General features: G+C 37.0%; 1 protein-coding gene across 1 annotated transcript in view; it reads right to left on the bottom strand.

The window, feature by feature from the left end:
• The window catches only part of snrpa1 (small nuclear ribonucleoprotein polypeptide A'), a 47,891-nt gene that overhangs the window by 8,452 nt on the left and 24,949 nt on the right, over window positions 1–14,490 (bottom strand). Inside the window, exons 3-5 of the mRNA XM_051712181.1 lie at window positions 6,861–6,939; window positions 6,706–6,752; window positions 6,506–6,608 (exon numbers count right to left, since the gene is read on the bottom strand). Of these exons, the coding sequence (XP_051568141.1) occupies window positions 6,506–6,608; window positions 6,706–6,752; window positions 6,861–6,939 (229 nt within the window). The remainder of the gene's footprint in view (window positions 1–6,505; window positions 6,609–6,705; window positions 6,753–6,860; window positions 6,940–14,490) is intronic.

Below are 14,490 nucleotides of genomic sequence, written 5' to 3'. Positions count from 1 at the left end.
GCCATGGTCCAAATCACTGAGATCACATTTTTCCCCATTCTGATGGTTGATGTGAACATTACTGAAGCTCCTGACCCATATCTGCATAATTTTATGCACTGCTGTCACACAATTGGCTGATTAGACAATCGCATGGATACGGTAACTCAGATAACCGCTCTGTACAATTGTGGTGAGAAGAATAGCATCTCAGAATGCTATTCTGAGATGCGGGTTGGCGCTGTTTTGGCAGCAAGAGGGGGACCTATATAATATTAGGCAGGGGATTTTAATGTTGTTGTTGATCGGTGTATACAGCTGAAGTCAGAAGTTTACATACACCTTAGCCAAATACATTTAAACTCAATTTGTCACAATTCCTGACATTTAATCATAGAAAACATTCCCTATCATAGGTCAGTTAGGATCACTACTTTATTTTAAGAATGTGAAATGTCATAATAATAGTAGAGAGAATAATTTATTTCAGCTTTTATTTCTTTCATCACATTCCCAGTGGGTCAGAAGTTGACATACAATTTGTTAGTATTTTGTAGCATTGCCTTTAACCCTCTGGGGTCTGAGGGTGTTTTGGGCCCTGGAGAAGTTTTGACATGACTTGACATTTGTGCTTTTTTCAGTTGCTTAAAAACATATTAATGGCTAAAGAAACTGGGCTACAATAATATGTGAACAACATGTATGTATATGTTTGTATTTTTGAGAAAATAACATTTATGCTTGGTTTTTCAAAAAACAAAAATTGTAAGTCACTGAAATAAGGCCATATATCACATAGTAAACATTTGTTCACAAGACTTTTGAGAATTGGATTTTGCTACAAAAATGATGTGAAACTCATCCTAATCACTCATTCATACAAAACAATATAGTCATTTAACTTTTGTAAGACACTTTTAGTGTTAGAAAGGCCATATGCGAGGAGGCGTGGATGATCATGAATATTGATGTAATTCACACCTGAGGAGACAAAGACCCCTCCCCTGAGAGAATGAATGTGATGACTTAATGATTGAATGTATTATCTGACTAAACATTTTCTTTACATAAAAAACTTAAAAACTTTAGACCTACACTACCATTTAAAAGTTTTTAGATCTGTAAGATTTTTTAATGTTTTTAGAAGAAGTCTCTTCTGCTCACCAAGGCTGCATTTATTTGATCCAAAATACAGCAAAAACAGTGATATTGTGAGATATTTGTACAATTTAAAATAACTGTTTTCTATTTGAATATATTGTAAAATGCTATTTATTCCTGTGATCAAAGCTGAATTTTCAGCACCATTACTGCAGTCCTTCAGAAATCATTCTAATATGCTGAAATTTTTAAAATGGGCATATTTACAGCACATTTTACACATTTACACACGAACAGATATTTGCAAGCATAAGCTTCGTTGATGATAATGAGGCAGCATAAACACAAGTTAAAATATAATCTAAACATTCATATTATTTTTATATCATATTACATATCATATTGATATCATACATCATACAATTTAAAAACCTGCTTTAGCCGAAACAACATTTTAAATGCAACTAAACCTTGCCTATTAGGACATATTTCAATTTTCAGTACTCTGAATCCTGGCTGGCAAGTCTGGAAATAGTCCAGCTAGTAAAATATGTCCATGTTTATATAAAATAGCATGTCAACTAATATGTAATAAATGACTTACTCATCCGAAATTGTATCCTCGGCTGGATCAAGTCGCTCTTCAAACGTTCCTCGTCGGATTCCCGCTCTTCTTCCGAGGAAAACGTGAACTCTTCGTCACTATCCAGGAGCTTCCTCACCTGTGTAGCGTGCCATCTTCCAAACGTGCAGAAAGTGAATGGACTTGATGCTTTTTAAGGCACCGTTGGGGGCGTTTACCATTTGCATTGATCGTCTCAGCACATTACTGTATGAATAGCGTGCTCTGCTGGTGGGTGTGATCTCATTTAGGGATAATTAGCTGAGCCCGGAGAAACTGTACATCACTTTGTTTCATACAGATTACATTGCAGGAGAATATTTGTTTTAAATTTTAATTATTTTATTTAAAAGTAGACATTTTAAGCTTTTAGACATATGTTTCATGTTTGTGTGATAAATATTCGCAGAGTTTCAGTTCATTTTTGTGACGTGTTTCAGAAAGATGCTCGTGGAGACAGAGACGGTTGAAAGCGCACCGTTTATTTTCTTTATTTTACAAAAAGCACAATGTTTTGTTATTGTGAGTGTACACAAATAAAAGTAGACCCTTTATAGTCTCTAATGATGTCTTACACTTATCTGTATGCCCAAAAATGACAGAGTATTTTAAGTTGTTTCCGCTGTTATGAGGAAAAAATCCAGCCTCTCTCTTTTTCCTCCAAACATAACAACATGGTGCATGCTTTGGTCATTATGGCCAAAAAGTTCCATTTTTGTTTCATCAGAACAGAGAAACTTTCTCCATCTTTGTCCCCATGTGCACTTGCAAACTGTAGTCCTGCTTTTTTATGGCAGTTTTGGAGCACTGGCTTCTTCCTTGCTGGGCAACCTTTCAGGTTATGTCAATATAGGACTCGTTTTACTTGTCTGCTTGTTTCCTCCAGCATCTTCACAAGGTCCTTTGCTGTTGTTCTGGGATTGATTTGCACTTTTCGCACCAAACTACGTTCATCTCTAGGAGACAGAATGCGTCTCCTTCCTGAACGGTATGATGGTTGCGTGGTCCCATGGTGTTTATACTTTGTACTATTGCTTGTACAGATAATCGTGGTACCTTCAGGCATTTGGAAATTGCTCCCAAGGATGAACCAGACTTGTGGAGGTGCATAATTGTTTTCTGAGGTATTGGCTTTTGATTTTCCCATGATGTCAAGCCAAGAGGCGCTGAGTTTGAAGGTAGGCCTTAAAATACATCCACAGGTTCACCTCCAATTCAGTACACATCCTACAGAAGCTAATTGTCTAAACGCTTGAAATAATTTTCTGGAATTTTCCAAGCTGCTTAAAGGCACAGTTAACTTAGTATATGTAAACTTCTGACCCACTGGAATTGTGATATAGTCAATTAAAAATGAAACAATCTGTCTGTAACCAATTGTTGGAAAAATAACTTGTGTCATGCACAAAGTAGATGTCCTAAACGACTTGCCAAAACTATAGTTTGCTAATATTAAATCTGTGGAGTGGTTAAAAAAAAAAAAAAAAAAAAGAGTTTTAATGACTTCAACTTAAGTGTATGTAAACTTCTGACATCAACTGTATGTGTGTGTGTGTGTACATACATACATACATAACATATATACACACACACACACCCCCACACACACACACACACATACCCACACCCCCACACACCCCCACCCACACACACCCCCACACACACCCCCACACACACCCCCACACCCACATACACCCACATACACCCACATACACCCACATACACCCACATACACCCACATACACCCACCCACATACACCCACCCACATACACACACCCACATACACACACCCACATACACACACCCACATACACACACCCACATACACACACCCACATACACACACCCACATACACACACCCACATACACACACCCACATACACACACCCACATACACACACCCACATACACACACCCACATACACACACCCACATACACACACCCACATACACACACACCCACAAGTTTGGAATAATGTACAGATTTTGCTGTTTCGGAAGGAAACTGGTACTTTAATTCACCAAAGTGGCATTCAACTGATCACAAAGTATAGTCAAGACATTACTGATGTTAAAAAAAAAATAAAAAAATATGTGTCATTTTTGATCAAATCTAGACAGACCCCATTTCCAGCAGCCATCACTCCAAAACCTTGAGTAATCATGCTAAATTGCTAATTTGGTGCAAAAAAAAAAAAAAAAAAAATCACTTGCCATTATATCAAACACAGCTGAAAGCTATTTGGTTTGTTAAATGAAGCTTAGCATTGTCTTTGTGTTTGTTTCTAGTTGCCACGGTATTCAATAGACTGGCATGTCTTAAGGTCAATATTAGGTCAAAAATGGCAAAAAAGAAACAGCTTTCTCTAGAAACTTGTCAGTCAATCATTGTTTTGAGGAATGAAGGCTATACAATTCTTAAAATTAAATTTGTTTACATACAGATGTAATATTGGTCGTATTTGCACTGTGTGCATTTTCTCCCACAGAGGGGATAGGTCACACCCCTCTGTCCCAGTACCAACAGGGATTAGACACAGATAGAGTTCAATTATTTTGTCTGATGGGAATGGTGGAAGTTCGGTTCTGTGTTATCCAAGTTATTATGTTTTCCTTGACATCTGTTGAGGATCCAAGTCTGTTAATGTTTATACAATTTAAGCCCTCCCTACTAGAAGCTATATACTGCGGATACTTTATTGATTGCCAAGAAAATGATAACAGTGAACTGGAAGGAGGCAAAACCACCAACCATAATTCAGTGGACGCAGAAACTGAAACAGGTTTACATTATGGAACGAATGACTGCATGTCTGCAACTGAAAAAGGACACTTTTATACAAAGATGAACTTGTGTTACACTATATCTAGGTATATAAGTGAGATGGGTTGTGATAACCAAAAAACTGTCTTATATAATTGTGTATTACCAAAAATGTCAATGTTATATTCCTCTGGAATTGATTCTGCCTTGCTGCAAATGCCTTGTGTTAAATGTCCCCTTTTGTATTTATATTATTTTCCTTTTTTTTTTTTTTTTTTTAAAAGGTATGAGATCCAATGTCAGGGTATATGATGTTGTGAAATAATGAAAAAAAAAAACAAACAGTTTCAAAAAAAATTAGATATTAAAGCTTGTTTAACAAATGTAAGCAGAGTCGCAGGTGTTTAAAACATGGTAAATTATACTCTCTTTTGATAATTGTACATCTGTAGCACAAATGCTAGCATTGCTAGGAGACATCCGTGGTGACAGTCAAACACCTGCTAAGCTAACGGGAGCATTGCAGTTTTGTTTCCTTTAACGTCATCTTCCGAGCATCTAGCAATGTCCCCTTTAGGGTCGGAGATCTGAGATATCAAGTGGAATATCCCACATACGATTTGAATGGAACGCAGCATCTGTACCTTAACTCATCTTCACCCCTGACCTAAAGAGATTTAGTGAGTATTAGCTATACATATTAGCTACCCATGTATTTACTTTTTTTAGGGCGCTAGTTTCAGTTGCTTGCCAGCTATTTGCCACCTAGGTCGGTGCGCAAGCTACCTAATTTAGTTAACATGTATTGAGGGATGTAGCTAATGCAGTGTTAACTTTGTGAGAGATTGAGGGGACAGGGCATGTAGTGACAAATTGTTGATCCCAGTTACATTTTTGCTTGTGATAAACAATGATAAACATTAGCTACATAGCTAATGTATAAAAAGTTATGTTACATCAACGTTAGCTAATGTCAGCTCCGACATAAACGCTACATGCAATTTCTTTCCATAAGAGCAAAATCTGTACATAAACTTTTGGCCGCCAGTGTGTGTGTGTGTGTGTGTGTGTGTGTGTGTGTGTATATTATATATATTTTACACACATACATACATACACACACACACACACACACACACACACACACACACACACACACACTCTACCGGTCAAAAGTTTTGAAACACTTGACTGAAATGTTTCTCATGATCTTAAAAATCTTTTGATCCGAAGGCGTATGCTTAAATGTTTGAAATTAGTTTTGTAGACAAAAATATAATTGTGCCACCATATTAATTTATTTCATTATAAAACTAAAATTTAATTAAAAAAAAAAAAGTTTTTGAAATTGATGACTTGGACCAAATAACACAGAAAAGCAGCCACTAAGTGCCCAACATAAATGGGAACTCCTTCAATACTGTTTAAAAAGCATCCCAGGGTGATACCTCAAGAAGTTGGTTGAGAAAATGTCTGCAAATTCTAGGCAAAGGGTGACTACTTTGAAGATGATAAAATATAACACAGTTTTGATTTATTTTGGATTTTGTTTAGTCACAACATAATTCCCAATGTTCCATTTATGTTATTCCATAGTTTTGAAAACTTTAGTATTATTCTAAATGTGAAAAAAAAAAAAAAAAAAAATATTATAATAAAGAATGAGTGTTTCAAAACTTTTGACCAGTGTATATATTGCACTTTTTTGCACATTTTGTCCCATTATGTATTCATTATACCAATCCTATCATAATATTAACTGAAGTTAAAACTAATGGTTTATTTGCATCACATAGCATACTTAAAAAGATTCCCATCTCTTCACAAATACTGACCAATGATTACTTACTATATTTAGAAAATATAATCATTTGCTAGAAAATTCTAGAGATCTAAGATCCTAAGTGAGATGACAACAAACATGCACAAAGCAAACATGAATTACACAAGCATTTCCTTTTCCTCACCTGTCACGTTACGTATTAAAGCATCCCTTAGTTAAGAACAGAGCCAATTAAGTGTCATATTTAATCATACCTTCAGTTTGACCTTTTGAAAGTCCAGAACACAGATCTGTGGGATTTTGTTGATGACATATAATCTGTAATGCTTCTTGTTGGTTACTGGATTCCGGAGAAGACTACACATCAGGAAACAAATGTAATTCTATTTAATTACATTTATTTTAAGTTATAAAGTAAAATACTATACAACTCAAAACAGCAACTTGCAGATACCTGAGCAGGGTCAGCGATTTCACTGTAGAAAGAGGATCCAAATCACCCTGTTAAGCACCAGAAAGCATAACTTGCTTTTACATAGAATAAAACAAAACTTGGAAGCTCAAAGACTCATTAATGTGTGTCAAGGCGCATTTTTTCATTGAACTCACCAACTCTTGAATATTGTTACTTGTAAGAACAAGCTCCTTCAGATTTGGTAAAGATTGCTCCAGGTTCTCTCCAATTCGGCTGCAATAAGAGAAAAAAAGTGAATCCTTAACCCTTGTGCTGTCTTTTATTTATTTATTTTTTTACCTAATTTGGTGATCCCGGTCAAAAATGACCAGCCTACCAAAAATAGCTTATAAATCTCTCATTATGCTATAGGGGTGTAGCGGTTCAAAAGTCTCACGGTTCTGTTTGTATCACGGTTTTAGGGTCACGGTTTCAGTACTATTTGGTGACTAAACGGTTTTCCATTTGTTATGTTCAGGGGAAAAAATAGATGACTGCCAAATCACAAGTAAAAATATTCTATTTGGTAACAGACACTTCAAGAGATTTGCCCTCACTACAAATCACCATGCTTTACAACAGTAACCATAGTTTAAACATGGTATGTGTAATAAAATCATAGTAACCACAAAATTAACATGGCTATGGTCATGGTTACAGTACTATAGTAAAATCAAGGTTTCTATATGGAAACTACAGTATTACTGTTATAAAAAAAAAGAAAAATACAAAAAATGGTTAATTGTATCAAAACTATGATTTCTGCCAAGAAAGCAATGGTGACAGCAATCATTGTTACTTCAGTCATGGCTACTACAATATTCCTATAGTAAAACATGGTTACTATATGACTACTACAGTATTACTACATAAAACCATGCTTAATTCTATCACAACCATGATTTCTGCTAAGAAAACCATGGTGACAACAGTCCTTGTCATGACAGTCATGGTTACTACAATATTACTATAATAAAACCATGGTAAAGTAACAAAGTCCTTAAAAAAAAAAAAAAAAAATACAAAAAAAATACAAAAAAAATAATAATTACTAACTCAACATTTTAAATTAATACCTGCATTATGCTACATGCATCAACAAAGTGCACTTCAAACTCAACGTATATTCAACGTTCAGAATCTGTACATCACTATAGAAGAAATAAACTTGCTATTAAAATGAATATGAAAATGGATGTCAATGCGACTCGAGTATTTTAATCCTACGCGGAAACCCCACATCTTCATCAACAGAGTAAGGGCAACATAACTTTTGCTATGAACACCCCAAGCGCTTTAGTTCTTGTTTCATGTCTGTCCGAACTAGCAGCGAGTGCCTGTTTAAAGACGGAAGGGAGTGTGTCAGGCTCACTCTGTGCACACCGCACGCTATATGTCCTTGGGTGATGTCAGCGTAAATAGCTAATCAAATATCGATGCATTACCAGTATATGGCACTCGCGTCAAGCAATGTCTGCAAACAATGCCTGTTTTGTAAAGTTTTTTGACCGTCACTGTTGTACTTGACTGCATAAAGAAAAAGTTCCCAGACAGGAGATTTAAATGACGCAGGGGCTTCTCTCTCTCTCTTTTCTCCACTTGCCATTTTGCCAACTAACGTGTGTAGAACTGTGATGTCATCAAATGATTTAACATACTAACAGTTAATAGGACAGCTTCTCTCTGTAGAAAGCTGACCCAAGTGAAACACAGGTGGAGTGTGTCTAGCTACAGAGCTATACAGGTACATTGGCGGAGGTTACAACTCACGTCTATTTGGCGCTTTTTCTTTGCCAAACTGTATGATCCAGATGCGTTATTAAACTAGAGATGAACCGCGGAGCAAATACTTACCAAACCATGGTTGGCGAACCATATGGTTAGTTTTTTTACCGAGAACCAATTATGCTACACTATATTGCCAAAAGTATTCGCTCACCCATCCAAATAATTGAATTCAGATGTTCCAAATCACTTCCATGGCCACAGGTGTATAAAATGAAGCACCTAGGCATGCAGACTGCTTCTACAAACATTTGTGAAAGAATGGGCCGCTCTCAGGAGCTCAGTGAATTCCAGCGTGGTACTGTGATAGGATGCCACCTGTGCAACAAGTCCAGTCGTGAAATTTCCTCGCTACTAAATATTCCACAGTTAACTGTCAGTGGTATTATAACAAAGTGGAAGTGATTGGGAATGACAGCAACTCAGCCACGAAGTGGTAGGCCACGTAAAATGACAGAGCGGGGTCAGCGGATGCTGAGGCACATAGTGCGCAGAGGTCGCCAACTTTCTGCAGAGTCAATCGCTACAGACCTCCAAACTCATGTAGCCTTCAGATTAGCTCAAGAACAGTGCATAGAGAGCTTCATGGAATGGGTTTCCATGGCCGAACAGCTGCATCCAAGCCATACATCACCAAGTGCAATGCAAAGCGTCGGATGCAGTGGTGTAAAGCACGCCACCACTGGACTCCAGAGCAGTGGAGACGCGTTCTCTGGAGTGACGAATCACGCTTCTCCATCTGGCAATCTGATGGACGAGTCTGGGTTTGGCGGTTGCCAGGAGAACGGTACTTGTCTGACTGCATTGTGCCAACTGTGAAGTTTGGTGGAGGGGGGATTATGGTGTGGGTTTGTTTTTCAGGAGCTGGGCTTAGCCCCTTAGTTCCAGTGAAAGGAACTCTGAATGCTTCAGCATACCAAGAGATTTTGGACAATTCCATGCTCCCAACTTTGTGGGAACAGTTTGGGGATGGCCCCTTCCTGTTCCAACATGACTGCGCACCAGTGCACAAAGCAAGGTCCATAAAGACATGGATGAGTGAGTTTGGTGTGGAAGAACTTGACTGGCCTGCACAGAGTCCTGACCTCAACCCGATAGAGCACCTTTGGGATGAATTAGAGCGAAGACTGCGAGCCAGGCCTTCTCGTCCAACATCAGTGTCTGACCTCACAAATGCGCTTCTGGAAGAATGGTCAAAAATTCCCATAAACACACTCCTAAACCTTGTGGAAAGCCTTCCCAGAAGAGTTGAAGCTGTTATAGCTGCAAAGGGTGGGCCGACGTCATATTAAACCCTATGGATTAAGAATGGGATGTCACTTAAGTTCATATGCGTCTAAAGGCAGATGAGCGAATACTTTTGGCAATATAGTGTATATTATCACCAAAAATTGGATTAGATCTTTTTGTCAGCTTGTTTTTGTTCAAATAGCACAGATTTCGTATTTCTGTTTGAAACTTACTGATCGTAGGCCTCCTTGTCCTGAGCTTATGAACCTCATTTGAGTGAAAAAAAAAAAAAGCATTATTTGTGGATAATTTGGGCAATATTAAATAAAATATGAAAACATGCTGTACTATTTATCACACTAGAATGCTTTAATGTTTAAACAGGAAGTTTGTTTTGAAACACTTTGGTAAATAATTGCACAAATGACTGGCCTATTAAAATTGCTTACAAATCTCACATTATGCTATATTATCACCAAATATTGGATTAGGTATTTTTGTCAACTTGTTTTATTATTGATCACAGGCCTCACTGACATGAGCTTATGCACCTAGGTTTTTGAGTGAAAAAAGCATTCTTTATGGGTTATTTTGACTAATTAAATACCATAAGAAAACTTCTGTGCTATAAAAATTACACAATAGTTTGTTTTAATGTTTGTTTGTTTTGAAGCACTCTTATTTTGTAAAAAAAAAAAAAAAAAAAAAAAAAAGGCAGAAAGTCACTTGTGGTGTTCCCGGTCAAAAATGACTGGCAATTGAAAATGAATGGGGAAGATCACAAAAAACAAACTTTATTTTGAAATGAACCAGAGCAAGTGGTCTAGTGTCATGATCAAGGATGTGATCAAGAGCCTCATGCACAGGAAACCGCTTGGCCATTGTGCTTCCACAAAGTGAATGATGAGCAAGGCCCTATGAGGCTTTAAACACCTTAGCTGTGGGAAAGCTTCTGTATATTAGTAAACATTAGCTGCGTTTCCACTATCGGGCCAAATCACTTCCGGGGCTTCATCATGCCTCCTCGGGTGCGCTGGCCTACCGATTACCCTTGGGCCAAACAAGGCCAATCAGGGATTGAGGGGAGTACAATATCAAAGGCGGAGTTTTGCCGAACTTGTCAGGATTTGTATCCAGCGCACAACGGCACAGGTCTGGAGAAAAAAAAAAAAAAAAAAAAAGGCACAGTATAAATCCATTAAAACTCACAATGGACAAAGTGATGCCCAAAGAAATTACTTTCCATGATTCTGTGAACTTTCATAGACGGTGTGCTGGGATATCATCCCGCTGTTAGTGGAGAGACCACTCGGGACATCATGGCAGTTACAATCTATGAGTTATCGCTAACTTATCTTGCTAGCTAGCTAATGTTTATATTCGATATAAACTCGATGCTGTTGATAACTAGATAACATGATACCTCAACTTGAGCTTCCCTTTTGCTTGTGAAATGGGCAAGGTTTGTGACATTGGCACCAGCTATTGGCCCCGGCTGGCCAGTTGATAGCCCTGGCCCGATGGAAAAGTGGCTATTGATCTGTGTGTGTGTCTGCGTGATCATGTTGGATGGATGAATGGATGCTGGATAAAGTTCAGGGTAGGATAAAGTTCCTCTGTGAAAAAGCAAGCATGTACTAAAGTTTGTGTGTGTACGTGCACGTGTGTTCGTGTGTGCATGCGTGTGTGTGCGTGTGTGTGTGTGTGTGTATGCGCGTGCACAGGTCTGAGGCCTTTATGTTTGCAAGCACACATGCACATATGTCCTCATCTAAATGGATGAGCATGCTCCTGAACATTCAATTTTTCTCATGTTTTTGATATCCCCCATTTATTTTCAATTTGGTAAAGATTGCTCCAGGTTCTTTCCAAAATAAAAGCATTTCAAAACAAACTTCTTGGTTAAACATTAAAGCACACTAGTGTGATAAATAGTACAGAATGTTTTCATATTTCATTTAATATTGCCAAAGTTATCCATAAATAAGTCTTTTTTCACTCAAAAATAAGGTGCATAAGCTCAGGTCAATGAGGCCTATGATCATTAAGTTCCAAAAAGTAATACAAAACCTGTGCTATTTGAAAGAACAAGTTGACAAAAAAGGTCTAATCCAATTTTTGGTAATAATATAGCATAATGAGAGATTTATAAGCAATTTTTAATACACCGGTCATTTGTGAACAGGAACACCAAAAATGTAAAAGTGAAGAAAAAAAAAAACATCTTTTAAAATTTGCAATTTTTGGGGGGGACATTTTGATACTCTGTGTGAACAAATTCAAAACATTTTAGTCCAACAGGATAACATTAACTAGCATTTTCAGGCAAAAGAAAATCCTCTTCGGGTCAAAATGACCAGAAGACAACATGAGGGTTAAGAATAATGTGTGTTTGCAAGTAAAGCATAGTGCTGAACAGCATACTATTAGGGGAAAAGGACCTATTGTATTGTGGAGTACATTTTCAGGTTCAAATCCTGTTTTAATATATTGGATAGAATACTAAACTCAGTTTTTAATGAACGTTACATTTATATTAGGGTATCAGTCCGACGAGCCCGATCCAAAACCGACACTTTGTGTTAGTCATGTGCGTTACTGTCAAGCTCCAAAAATGACATAAAAGAACCATAAAAGCACCATTAAAGTAGTTCATATGCATTTTATTCAAAGCCACTTGAAGACGTGTGATAGCTCTGTGAATCGCAAAAGGCTGTGTTTAATAAGTAAATATATAGTATGCACGTGCAGCGCCAACGCGTTAGTGAATGGCGCTGCTCTGTTGACACACACAAGCACGCAAACAACTAGCACTCGCAGCTATTTTTAGCCCTCACGCGTGTGCAATATTTGAGCACTACTCATGAACAACATCTCAGATGTAGATGCTCAACAGTTCGGTTCACTTATATGCATTTAGATTGGCACTGGAGAATTTTACCAGAATTTGAATAAGCGAATTAAACTACTGTGAACTGGCCTACAAAGACACATAATAAAAGCCAGATGGTTTTAAAGGTAAAAGGTGCACGACTGAGATATTATTATTATCATTTGTTTACAAATTTAAGTTGAATGAGTTCTTTACATATTAAAGAGCACACCCAATTAGTTCCACACAATAATGTAAAGATATTCTAAACTGATTATGCAAAAAAACAACACTGGTATCGGATCAGGATTGGCCGATACTGAGATTTCCGGTATCGGAATCGGAAGAGAAAAAGTGGTATCGATGGATCCCTAATTTATATAGCACTTCTATGACACTACACTCATAGTGCTTTACACAGTGAACAGGGGACTCTCCTCAACCACCACCAGTGTGCAGCATCCACCATTTTCATCTATCTAATCTTTAATTCACAGCATCCATTTGCAAGTCATTGGTTGCTTGGTAACAGACATGAGAGTTGTTTACCGTACTCCAGGGCAGGAGTGCCAAATCGGGGAGATTGGGAGAATTCCCGGTGGGCCAGTCAAAAATTGTGCCGGCAGGTCCGCATGTTTATTAATAAACTTTCACAGGGTTCCCACTTTTTTCAAATCACAATTTTCCAGGGCATTTCCAGGACATTTTATGTGCCACACAGTTGTAATATTTATGCAACACACATGCAAGTTCATTAATCATCATTTGCTTTCTTCAAAATTCTGTATTCAACAGTTATTAAATTTCATAAAATAAATGGTGTCTAATCAAATTAATTTGTTATAAGTTTAATCAAATGAAAATATAATTATTTTAAATGACATTTTTCAGCATAACATTGCATTTTTAGCAACTGAAGTGCTTTTCTACAAAATCCTCACAGCACAATTCGAAACACTGGATATATTTTTGTCAAATGAAGTGCTGCACAACAGAACATCACAGATGTGAGATATTGCTTTAATACATTATTATTTAATTGCATTAAACATGATATTTTCCCCATTTCACGTGTCCATTTAGATTTTATTTTGCCATTCCTGTGTATTTTTGACAGTAGCATCTCACCTCCAAATAGGCAGTTTGCTACTTGTCCCAGTGTTCTCAGCATAAGAGCGGCCGGCTTCACACATTCATGTTAAAGCAAACAACACGTACATTTTATAAAAAATAAAATAAAATAAAATAAAAAAAACATGTAATTTGCAACCTTTTGCAGTTTAATAATCACACTATCAAGATTTTAATTAAATCAATTATGCATTCAAACATTAATCTTCGTCCCAAATATGTAAAATTCTGCGATAATCCGCATTTTACAGCTAATGCAATTTTTATGACTGGATTCAGTGATTTTATCTGTTTTCAGCATCACGGAAATCATAGGGCCCTACATGTGGTAACGGATGTATAAGCAGACTCTGATCATTAAATTATTGAAAATTAAATTTACATACCGAGGTGTAAAGGCTACATTAACACACTACCACTTCGGGGTGTAAATTTATTTTAAAAAATATCTGCGGTCCGACCGTCATTGTTTACTCATTACATTAAAGTTTACTCAAACTTTAGACAATTTAAATGTTTTAGTTAACACTACAGCACTGTTGGAATGGAAAAAAAATGCACTCACAATACTTGTACAAAGACCTTGTCAGCAACACAAACAGTTTTATTATACTAAAATTGTTTCCAGTACAAATAATTATTTTTCAGGACATTTAGATATTTTTCTCATTTTCCATGATTGGAAAATTGCTCTGCAAAATTCCAGGTATGACTTGGACATGAAATTCCCGGGATGAATATGAATCCCACTCCAGCCCAGCTGAACT

This window comes from Myxocyprinus asiaticus, chromosome 1 (assembly GCF_019703515.2).
Source record: "Myxocyprinus asiaticus isolate MX2 ecotype Aquarium Trade chromosome 1, UBuf_Myxa_2, whole genome shotgun sequence".
NCBI classification, from domain to species: domain Eukaryota; kingdom Metazoa; phylum Chordata; class Actinopteri; order Cypriniformes; family Catostomidae; genus Myxocyprinus; species Myxocyprinus asiaticus.
This window is presented reverse-complemented; position numbering and strand designations above follow the sequence as displayed.